We start from the raw sequence: 11,817 nt of genomic DNA on the forward strand, positions 1-11,817 counted from the left end.
ATCGTTCTGACACTAAGGGAATGGGAAGGACTACTTCACAATGGCATTTTAGACATTACGTGAAAGTAAAGTCTTTCCAGGCATACCGCTAATCAGTATTCCAACTGAAGTAAGAGATGCTTGAGAACCTTAACTTCCAGGAAGATGCATTCTCCTCTACAAGAACCTTTAAACAACCTTATTAGAGATAAGTCAGCATTGTGATGTTCTCTAGGACTTGACTATTACTTCCTTAAATCCAGAAGTTGACCATTACTTCCTTTTTTCACAAATCTGATTTATTGATTGTCAAAAGCGGACACAAATAGCAGCTGAAAAAAAGGGCAAAATTAAATCAATTCTCTGGTGCATCAGGCAGCAGGAATTGTATCTGGTGTAAATTCACTTCCAAGAAGCTAACAAGATGAAATTTAAGATGGCCAGAACCCATTTTCTTTAACACCACAGCAAACAGGAATCTTATAGTGATACCTTAGAAAGAGGGTTGATATTTCAGGATGTAATTCTGCGTCACAATTAAATGTCAAATGTTTTAATACATGTATAATTAAGGAGGAGGAATTACTGCTTTCAGACACCATTGGGTTTATGCCTGACACTTCATTTGAAACACTAGCACAGTTATGATTGTTACACTGTCCTTAAGAGACAAGAAGGCCAGTGTCTCTCTCTAATAAAGGTGTTGCAACAAGGCAGTTTACTGCTCACATCTATTAATCTGTTGTTGGGGGTACCTGGGACAAGTCAGTGTCATAAAAGCCTACATCCAGATGTGAATTCAGTCTTGGGTTTTCCTATGCATACTTCAAAGCTCTTCTATAATAAAACAAGAACAAGTAAAACCTGAAACTTTCTTCTTAATATATTTCTTAGGACATATTGCTTTCCCTTTTTGATAACTTCACTTAGAGGAATGGGTTTGGAACCAGCTGACTTTAGTTCCATCCCTGCAAAATTCTGTTTAGTCAAGCACAAGTATTTCTGGGAACTTATACTTGTTGCACCTGACAGCATCATGCTGGGGCTCTGGGAGGCTAAACTTAACGAGTGGCCTTTCTAAAAGCATTTTAGATAATTAGAATTAAAGAAAAAAAAAACTGTATTGCTTGTTGGAAGACTTTCCAGGTTGAAATCCTGTCACTGTACAGTTTGATGTTGTGTCACATAAATGTAAGATATTTTTACACAACTTGTGTTTTCAAAAGGAACCATGTGTGACAGTGCTGTTATAGAAGCATTTATAGAAGCATTATTTGCAACCAGAAGTCTCTAATAAAAGCTTATAGTCTATTTAATGCTTAATATTGTACAGAAATTAAAGAACATTTTCTCATAATATACACCTGGGTACACATGAACTATTCTGATTGGACAATTTGTTCAAATTTCTTTAGTTCAACCTATTATATTTTTGCTATATTACTTAGAATATTTTGGCTTAATGTAAGAGCTTTCCCTCAAAATGCTTTAATTTCATTGCAACTGTTATGGAATGACCTATCACTCTGTAGTGTCCTATCTGTATGGGACACCTCATTTCTGTGTACCATTTTTCATCTCAGGAGTGTGGATGAGAAGGAAGAAATGTTATAAACCTATATGAAAATGTTTTAGATAGTCTTACCTTCTAAATGCCATTTATTTCCAGAGTCATTTAAAATAGATTATGATGAGAGACTTAAGATGCACCTGTGATTAGAATTTTTTTGGGAAAAAACTAGTCCAGTCAATTGACTTGCAAAAAAAAAAAAATCTAAAAAATAACAGCTTATATGATGTTTATACACATCATAAAAACATCTCTGTTCTGCTCCACATCTTTCTCAGCCTTTCTCAGCTTCTCAAATAATATTTTCTAAATAAGTAAGTAATAACAATCAATTCTTCTGCATAGACCTGCTTGGTCTGTTCCCAATTAAATTTTTATTAGCAGAAACTCAGCACTTTCATGTAACATACAGATTCTTGAGAGAGAATACCTATTAAGGTGATTATGTGCACTGCACAGATACAGATGCTCCTGAGCTTGATTCTGGCTGCTGCTGTAGCTGCTCTATGCTGGTATATCAAGTTGTATTACATCAGTTTGCAACAGGCATGAATGTACCTGGGGAAAAGTGAGTCCTCAAGAGTGAAAAGCCTGTAGCTGGAGACTGGCCATATGGCCATATACCAGAGACAAAACTCATGCCACCTCTGAAATGTCACCTAGCCAGCTCCTGTGTTAAGGAAAAGGCGTAATACAACATATCATTACTTTCTCTCCTTTGATATCCTGTGTTTAGCAAACCTCAACCAAAGCCAAGACCTGTAGTTACCATTTTTTGTTCACTGGTGCCTGGGGGGCTTTTTTCTTGTTTACATCCTAGCAATGTCTTCTTTGTGTCTGATGTTTTCAATGCGAGCTTTTCAATTTTATAAACATCTAATTTGTTACCTTCCTTCCCATGGCCTTTATTTTGTTCAAAATTCCATGCCTCGTTTATAAATGAAATTTAATTATCACCGTTCCTGCTTGTAATTAGACAGCAGAATTTGCTTCAGACTTTCCAGTTGTTCATCTTATAGAAGACTGATTTTTAAAATTGCTATTTATTAGTGCAGGATCTATTCTCTCTTTCCAGAAAATATCCTCTTGTGAGATAACTCAGAACATTTTGGCTTAACAGATTCATATCAGTGTATCTCTAAAGAAAAGTGCAAGAATAAAGCCATTTTTCTGTGACATCTCATATGTCATTTTTACTACATTTTAAAGTAGGTATTTTTTCAGTGCCTGTTGATCTAACTGCATCTGTTTGCTTTTCATCCTCTAATTTAGCTCAGGCTGTAAACTGTCCAAGTAACAATTTGAGTGATGCAGCAACAGAAGGTGACCCAGATTACACAACACTGTACGCTAATGCCAAGTCTTCTTGTCTAATGGCAGCTGCTCAAAGCTTTGTCTTATTGCAATTCACATTCAGCATACACAAATCAAACAGCCTCCTCAGACAGACACGCATCCCGCCTGTCTTCATTTTAAGCATGTTTAAGAGCTGCTGCTTTACATAAACATACACCAGCTGAGGCCACTTAGCCTCCTTGGATTTGATTTAGCCAACATCTCTCAGCCCTCTGAGAAAATTGCCAAGGAAACCCGCTGCCATTCCCAGCACTTTGCATGCTTCTCTTTTTGTGGAAGTTTGCTGTAAATATTTTCTCTATTAAAAGTAGTTGAGTTTTCATACTCTCTCAAATATATTAGTTGTTTAGCAACTGATTCCTTTTGTTTTAATCAAAAAGTCAACATTTATATCATAAAATAATGTGTACTGCTAAAATACGTAACTTGTACAGATGTAGTAAAATATTATGTATTTAAAACAGCTAAGTTTACGTATACTGAGTGAATGGTAACAAAATGCAGACTTCATAGCTAAAATTTTATCAGAACATTTTACTACTACGCTTTCAGTATGTGAAACAAAATAATAAAAAATGCCTTTGTTCTTCTTTTAAGGCAAAATATTAGTATGAAAATCAGGAAAGCCAACGCACAGTGAATTTATGCGACTTAGCTTTCTAGAACCAAATCTTTTTGGCATCTCCATCAAATGTTTAAAGTCTTCTGACAACAGAAGCTTCCTGCTGGAAGCGCACGTCTTCCAGTCTACCCAGAGGACATGTCAGAACAATAAGAAAAAGAACCAATCTTACTTTTTAAGTGGAGGAGCAGGAAAAAACTGAGGTAGAAGACGAATAGAGAGTTAATTCTTGAATGAGCCATGTTCATCCTGATAGGACATCCTCTGACAAGTTGTCTCTTCTCCAAAAGGCTGGTGCTGATCCTCACAGCTTTCTCCTCATCTCCAGCACTAAGGTGCCACCAGCAGCACCAAGCCCACCACAGCCCATCGTTGCCCGTGGCCCTCAGCAGCCCGCTCCCTGCAGACTTTGATTTGGAAGGCAGTTGTTCTTGCTAAGGTTTTACTTCAGCAGGTCCGAGTGATTTTTCAAACCTGGTGCAGATTTGTGTGCGAGCTGGACTGGAGTCTTGCCCGGCTGTCAGCAGCGGGAGTGTCACAGTCTGTGCGGTGTGTGGCTGGCAGGGCAGGCAGCACTCTGTGCATGGAAAGATAAAGAGCCTCCTGCATCATCTTCTGAAGCTCCATTACATCACGTTCCTTCTGATTCAGAGTATAAACCCTTCGTGCCTTTTCACATGAAGTCTGCTAACAAAAACTTTGTGTTTTCTGCATTTTTTTTTTCTGTGTCATACCTCATTAGCAGACAAAGTAAAAAGATGAAACACTCCCACTTTCAGTCTTTTTGTAGTCATTTATTACTTGATTCTCTTCCAGAATCTTAGTTACTTAGTTAATTTGTTTGTTGGGGAGGAGGGGAAGGGTCGTTGTGGTTTTCTTGTTTGTCTTTTAAACTGCTTTTAGTTTGTTTAGGGGTTTTGTTGAGATTTTCTTGTTTATTTTGTCTTTTAAGCTGGTTTTAGTTACTACTGTCATCTTTTTTTTTTTTTTTTTTAACAAAATGATATAAAAACTTGGAGGCGCTATCAGGACCTGCTCTCTCACTGTAATTTTGAAGTAGGAAGGCCTTTCATTTGCAAAGTCAGGGAAAGATGGAGTTAGATGGATAAGAAAAGGGGATGGTGCCAGGGGCCAGACCACTTCTTTCTGGCCACATCTGCCTTCAGTAAGCCCAGTGATGCAGCAGGAGCCTCCCCCCAGGCTGCTATTCCTTCCTTGCTGCACTGCACAGGCACAGGCAATGCCCTTTCTGCTCAAAGGTGCCTCCATGTCTGATGCTCATCAGCTGACCTGCAGCTTTGTTCACAGAACGCAACAATATCGTGTAAATGTGTATGCTGATGTTTAAGTTCAATAGTTGCCTTTAGGATAGCCAAAAGAGGATGCCAAAAGAGCTGCTTTTTCATCCTGTTTGAAACTTCATTCTGCCTTTCTCAATGCCTATTTCAAATTTTTCTTCTTTCTGATGAGCGATTCATATCCCAACATTTAATGATGAGCAGATTAAATTAACTTACCACTGCTCCAGAAGTTGCTGAAAGAGAAGGGTTTGAATTTCTGTGGTGTTGGTACTTTGTGAACGTCATTTGCATGCAGTGAAATGTAACATCCGAATGTATTTTTGATACTTTCTCAGTATCTCTTCATTTTGATGAGATTCTGCAGTTAAATAAGTTGTAGGCTGTGCCACTTTCTCGGAGAAAAGGTCTTGTGTTGAACATTCTACTTTACCTAAGCGCTGTCCTTTCTGTTCTGATTGCTCCTTTACAATAATTACAGTGCAGTGTGGTATCAGACTATACACACCAGTGTCATGTCCTCTAAAATATTTTGCTGCGTCTCTGGCAGGCAAACTTCATCACCTAACATCTTTTGTTGCCTGATACAAGCACAGTTTTCAACTTTCAGATGACAGCAGCACTAATTAATGGCGTGTCTTTTGCCTGTCACTGCTAGATGGTGAGACTGTTTACTCATCCAATTTAAAGTGCAATTTTTATTAATGTGATTCTGTGCCAAATACAATTACAGGTGATTTTCTTAAGTAATTAATCTTTTCTAGTCTGCAAAATGCTGCAGTATTTTTTAATCTAAACTCTAAAGTGAACAGAACTAGAGAAGCTAAATATTCCATATAAAATGTAAAATTCCCTTGAAAGTAGTTGATGCAAATTTACAAACCATTTGTAGCTGATTAACCTGAACTTTTTTTTAGTACGTGCTTTTTGGTCATTGGCAATGAAAGCACAGGTAAATAGTCAGAAGCAGATGGATGATTTCATGGAAGAGTGAAACCATGATACAGATAATGTTGCCTAGAGAGACGCTGTGGATATGCAAAACTTGGTGGCACAAGGTCCTTCCTGGGCAGACTGTTTGAGCTGAGCCTACTTTGAGCAAGTGGATGGACCAAAGATCTCTGGAGATCCTTTCCTACGCATATCATCCCGTGATTTTCTCAGCATTAGATTTTCTGCACAAGCTCCAGCCTGTTTTAGATCAGTTCCCAGTTTTGTATTCCTAATGTAGAAAATCTTCTGCTTTATAATAAGCTCTTGTCATTGTTTTTTTGTTTGTTTTACTAGAGTCTTTGGTTTTCTTGCTAGTATTCAGCCACACTCTTTATTTTCATCTTCTGTTAAGTACTTGCCAAATTTCATCACAGTTATGTGCTGCTGTTCACCTTTTGTAGAATTTCACTTTCTGAAAAATCTATGAAACATGAGGCATGAAATCATCTCACAACTCAGTTGTGATGTCCGTTGGGCCTTCAAACCACTAGCAGACTTCTCAGCCTACACTGATTCTCTCATTCAAGCTGTCCTGTTGAATTCAGATAAACATATGGAAGATGCTTTGACACTTGTATGAGAAAAATGAGCAGAATTTGATCTATAGAACTATAGCTGTGTCTAAGGTACATTGTAACAGATTCATTTTAAACCACACATTTTTAAGAGAAAAGCAATAGAATTATATTTATCTCCAGCTAAATGCAGGTGCCCCCTGTATGAATTTAACAGCATGCATAGATACTGTCATCATGATTTGGGCATTAGAACATATTTCTTATGAACTTCTTGGGAACTCAGGATAATGGAGCCTGTTAGAACAATGGATCTAACAGTCCATCTTTCTGTTCATGATATTGATACCATCTTTAATAAGCACAGCTTACATTATGTTTAGATTGCAGTTCTTAGGATGATTATGAATGGACAAACCAACATGAATAAGGCTAAAGAGAGAGTTGCATTGTAATAGGAAGTTGTTTACTTCATTAACAAAACTGCTACAGATTCATTTGCATTTTAATTAGGCATCTTGCATCAAGAACAATTCTATGTGTGTGAATTTCACACAACACTTTCAAAGTTTACTGTCTTTAAGATACGTTAGGAAATTTCTTTGGCCAGAGAAGCTTTTCCACAGATAAATTCTTTATAATTACATTTACCTTAGGTTAGTTTGTGAATATTAGCTTTGAGCTTCCCTTTCTCTGTTGTTAGCATGTACCATTATTTTTTATCCCCTTTGTGAAGTCTTGCTTTGCTCTTTTGCTCCTCCTTGGCCTGAGCAGAACACATCCTACCAGAAGGCCCAGGCAGAGCATGGGCTTTCTGTTTTACCAATCTGCAGACTATAAATGGCTTGCTGAAACTAAAGGGTTGTATTTTACAATGCAAAATTATTTTGCAAGCTCTGCCTAGCCTTTTGCTTCCTTAAACACAATATGCGTTTTGATGTTATGAGCACTTTATTGCTTTTCTGTTTTCCACATAGCCATTTTCCAGCAAAGTAATCTGGGATTTCTACCTGCTAACATAGAACATGAATGAACTGGAGATTACAGAATTGTCAAGCCAATTCACTCAGATAAATCTTGTTTAGGCTGTGACAGAAATGGTGGGAGCAATGATCCAGCCTCTGCTCTAACAGTGCATTCAGCCACAGAACTACAAGCTGTGGTTGCTGGCAGCAGTACATGCTCTGGGTCAGCCACTAGTCCAGGTCCTGCTGTTCAAATCATTGCATTTCTGGAGAGGATTTTAAGCTGCTTTATTTGGGTTGGTTTGTTCGTTTGTTTACATACAGAACCTCTCCTGAGTATTTTACACTAAGCCAAAACAAACGATTCTGTAAGGAACTGCAGGATTCTCCTGGGACTTGCGGAGCTCTGTAGCGTGTGATTCACTTACCTCCATCTTTGATGAAATTTGCCAAATAACATCTATTTATTGTATAGTGTGTGGCTAATACCACCAGGGAAGCAGTTTCACTGGCAGATGAATGCAAGGTCGGGCCTTGTCAACGCAGATGAAAATTTGCAATTAGTATTCTGTATCTTACTGCTAATGGACCGTCTAATCAGGAAGTTTGTCAGTACCAATAATCTTCCTGTGAGCTCCACGGTTACAGGACTACTTGAAAAATGAAGCAAACGATGTTTTTACAACAGCACTGATATGTTAAGCGCTAAACAGTTTGCAAATTTAAATTTCTCCTCTGTGCTTTTCACTCTAGCAGAATAGATATGTTGACTACTGTAATTTGCAGGTAGTGCAGTTTGCAATGGAAATGCAGAACACAGTACTCATCAAAGAGAATCAGTTGTAACAGGGAAATAGAGAAGTTTCTTAATTTTTTCCAATCTCTAATATCAATTTTTCCCCTTTTTTTCCATTCAGTTATTGTATTGCCTATTTGCATCAACATTTTTAAAAATGTCTGATGATTTGAGGCTTTTTAATTTACAGGTTACCAGTTGAAGGATGTGACTTCCAGAAAGTGCAAAGCAAAACTTCCCTGCAGGCATCTCTGAAGTATCTCAGCATGGGTCTTGGCAAGTATTAAATTCCTCTTGAAAATGTTGGCCTCTGTGCTAAAGCATTGGAGAATATTGTAGTAACAGTAGGTAGTAGTAAGTGCCCCAAAGGGATATCAAGTTCCTACTAAGTATTGGTTAAGACAGCATTCATCTTAATGCCAATGCACTTCTTATATGGCTGCATTTCTGTACCAAACTACATTCTGAAAGACTGTCAGTTTGAATTATATTGTTCACAAGGTAAAAATGAAATATTCTGGCTTCCAAACTTGTGTTGATTTAGAATATTTCACACCTATTTTATTCACTAAGTGTGACTCTGACTTCAGTGACGAGGACATACATGTAGGTGACATGATGTCACCCTGTTCCCATACCACTCAAAGGAAAATATCCCCTGGATGTAGATGGCACAGCTGGACCTCTGAGCATCATGTTGAATGTGATGGGGCAAAGAGTGGGTATTACTGTTATAATTTATCTATGTTCTTGCAGTATCCAGAGGCCAACTTATATCACCAGGCGGTTTGCTGCTGACTTCAGTCCCTTAACTGCATCTTAAATTTTCTGGGGGGGAAGGGAGGATAAGCTGATATCTTTGCACATGCTGAACTTTATCTTGTTTTAGGTATCAAGATTTCTTTTGGTAAAAAACAAAACAAAACAAAACAACCATTTTTATTAGTAACTTCTTCCAAAACAGCTGTGGTTATGTTTTTTTTGTGCCACCAATAGCTGCTGAGAGATTTTTTGTCTTAGAATCCGTGACTTTAGCAGCTGTGTTCACCACACACTGCTTTGTGGAAATCGGACTTCTCACTACAGGACTTTTGAAGACTTTTGCCTCAGGTCCTCAGCTAACCTTCAGGAATAACTCACATGCTTAAATAATGGTAAGTGCTGAATTTAGGGGGAAGTTCTTTACAAGGAGAGTAGTTAGGCCTTGGAACCGGCTGCCCAGGGAGGTTGTGGATGCCCCGTCCTTGGATGTGTTCAAGGCCAGGTTGGATGGGGTCCTGGGCAACCTGATCTGAATGTGTATGTTTGGTGGCCCTGCTAGGCAGGGGGGTTGGAACTATGTGATCCTTGAGGTCTCTTCCAACCCAGGTGATTCTGTGATTCTGTGTGATTCTGTGCTGAGCTCTTCTGAAGACACTGTCCTGAATGTTGCTAAAGAATAGAAATGAACTGTAGCTTGAAGACACAGTTCATGCAGCTCTCTCTTTTCTTAAATAAGATTAATCAGAATGAGTGATGAGTGGCAGAATCTGACCATTGAAGAAGGGGTCAAATGAGCCGTGTCAACCCTGACCAACTCCACTCAAGTCAGACTTCAGTATTAATTTAATGAAGTAGATTATTAAAATATATCTGTACACAATGCTCTCTTTAAGTAAGGCGAGAAATCAATATCTCAAAGTAAATTATTACTCTGAATTGCATTTTGATATGATCATCGCAGCTGGCTAACTCGTTAAGCTATGGAATAAATTTTCTGAGGGCCATGCATGCAGAACTTAACGTACATGTTGTTTATTAGCAGCTGTGCAGACCAGTAGTCTGATAGACTGCACCATTTGTGACCGATTAATGTGATTCTGTAAGAGATTCTGTAGCTATTTGGCATTTATCTAAGACTATATTCTTCTACGTTTCAGAAGTCCCACTGATTCTGAAAGTAGTTGTTTCACTTGTAATTCGAAACGGGGAAAAAAAAAAAACTTTTGTACGTGGCCAAAATAGATGCAAATCTCACAGGTTCTCTACTGATAATAAGTAAAATGTATCCATCCACATTTATGCACAAAAGTAAGCACAAGTAGTTTGGGCTGTATGCTACTGTAAATGGGAGCTGTTTTCCAAAAACTGAGCAACAGTATGAACATATGCTCATCTCTCTCAACAATACAGTCTTTGAAGCAGAGCTGATGAGGGATTTTTGGAGCCTTTTAGAAGGAAGAGGTGGGTTTTGCTTGTTTGTTTTAATGGTCTTCTATTCAGAATTATCTGGAAAAATGTTTTGGCAACTTTAAAAATATAACCTTCTGGCTCATTGTTTTTTCCCTTTTGGGCAAGTAAAATAATTTTTCAAGTGCTTTCAAAAATTTGAAAACTAAGTTAAGATTCCTCCAACCAAACCTTTCAGTTAATCCAAATCACTTCTTATGTGAAATATTTTCAAGGTAATAAAGATTTCACTCTTTGGTTTAACAACAGGAAAGTATTTTCAGAAAGAAAGAGAAGCATCTCACTTTTATTTGGAAGTATCTTCTCCCTGTCTTGCTTCAAATGCTCTACTGTAAGCCAAATTTAAAAAATGCTCATAAGAAGAAAGGCGTTAGCTGTAGGTCTTTAAGAAGGGCACCCAGGCATCTGTCAGCCCTTTCACCCCCAGAACAGCATCTATAGTCATTGTGGGTGGGACTGGTAACACAGCACTATTGTTAACAACAGAAGTGTTGCACAAAATTTTGCACTTCAAAATGATCTGAGAGAATTCACATTCACTCTTCCAGAAGAAATGTTGCTGGCCTTTTATTTAGAAGTGATACAGTGCTGTGTGAATTTTTCCTAATAAAATAAAACTAAAACCTGGTTGTCCCCATCAGCTTTTTTACTGGGGAAGTATGCTTTCTGAAGTGAAATAACATCAACCGTGGGAAAATAAGTAGCCACAGTGAAAGAGACATGTACAGCTATCCTGAAAACCAGAATGCACTGAAATGGATTTAGACTCAGCATGCCGTGTTGGTACATTCTTGTTTGTTTCATTCTTATTTTTATTTTAATTTAGGAATGTCATTGTAACAAGGTGATTCTTACTGAACTGTTCCATAGTGTTGTGCTTTGGAATGACAAAATGATGCCATTATACTGCTACTGCATCCATTTTCACATTTTACAAACTCTGCTGTTATGTGTCTTGTTTAGGTTATTTTTTTAAATACCTTTTCTGTAGAGATTTTGTGTGCAAACTGCTTTGACTACTGGATGCATATTGGATTGCTATCTAAGCAGAATAAATTAACATTTTTCTTCTATACTGCTTGCTTGCACAATGCATATGGTAACTACTCCTTTTTGACTCAAAGCAGATTTGCTTTTTTAGGTTTTTGGATCCTCACTTATACCCTAGTGATGCTTCAGAAACAAATGTAATACATTCATTATGTGGCTATTTTTTTTTTTTTAATCATAATGAGCAAAGTAATACAAGGCATAAGCTTTCTAACAGCAGCCTTTCATCCTGACTGTAAATGCACTGGCAGTGCATCATAGCTTATGTAAGTTGGGCTCGGGTGAATGAACACACACAGCTAGAAACACTCATATAATCCTAAAACATTCTTCAGTTTTTAGAATTGGATGTCTCTTGGGGGAAAAAAATGTGTTGTAAATTATACATAGCCTTAACTTTATAATTCAATATAAAAAACATGTAAAAATTATATGGATCGTGAT

The 11,817-nt window shown here is 37.7% G+C and overlaps 1 protein-coding gene across 1 annotated transcript in view; it reads right to left on the bottom strand.

Moving 5' to 3' along the window:
• The window catches only part of CRB1 (crumbs cell polarity complex component 1), an 87,014-nt gene extending 82,798 nt beyond the window's left edge, over positions 1–4,216 (bottom strand). The window contains exon 1 of the mRNA XM_052666947.1: positions 3,700–4,216. Within this exon, the coding sequence (XP_052522907.1) occupies positions 3,700–3,775 (76 nt within the window). The 5' untranslated portion in view covers positions 3,776–4,216. The remainder of the gene's footprint in view (positions 1–3,699) is intronic.
• Positions 4,217–11,817: the final 7,601 nt, after the last annotated feature.

Source organism: Tympanuchus pallidicinctus, unplaced genomic scaffold, assembly GCF_026119805.1.
Source record: "Tympanuchus pallidicinctus isolate F22 unplaced genomic scaffold, pur_lepc_1.0 scaffold7, whole genome shotgun sequence".
Lineage (NCBI taxonomy): Eukaryota > Metazoa > Chordata > Aves > Galliformes > Phasianidae > Tympanuchus > Tympanuchus pallidicinctus.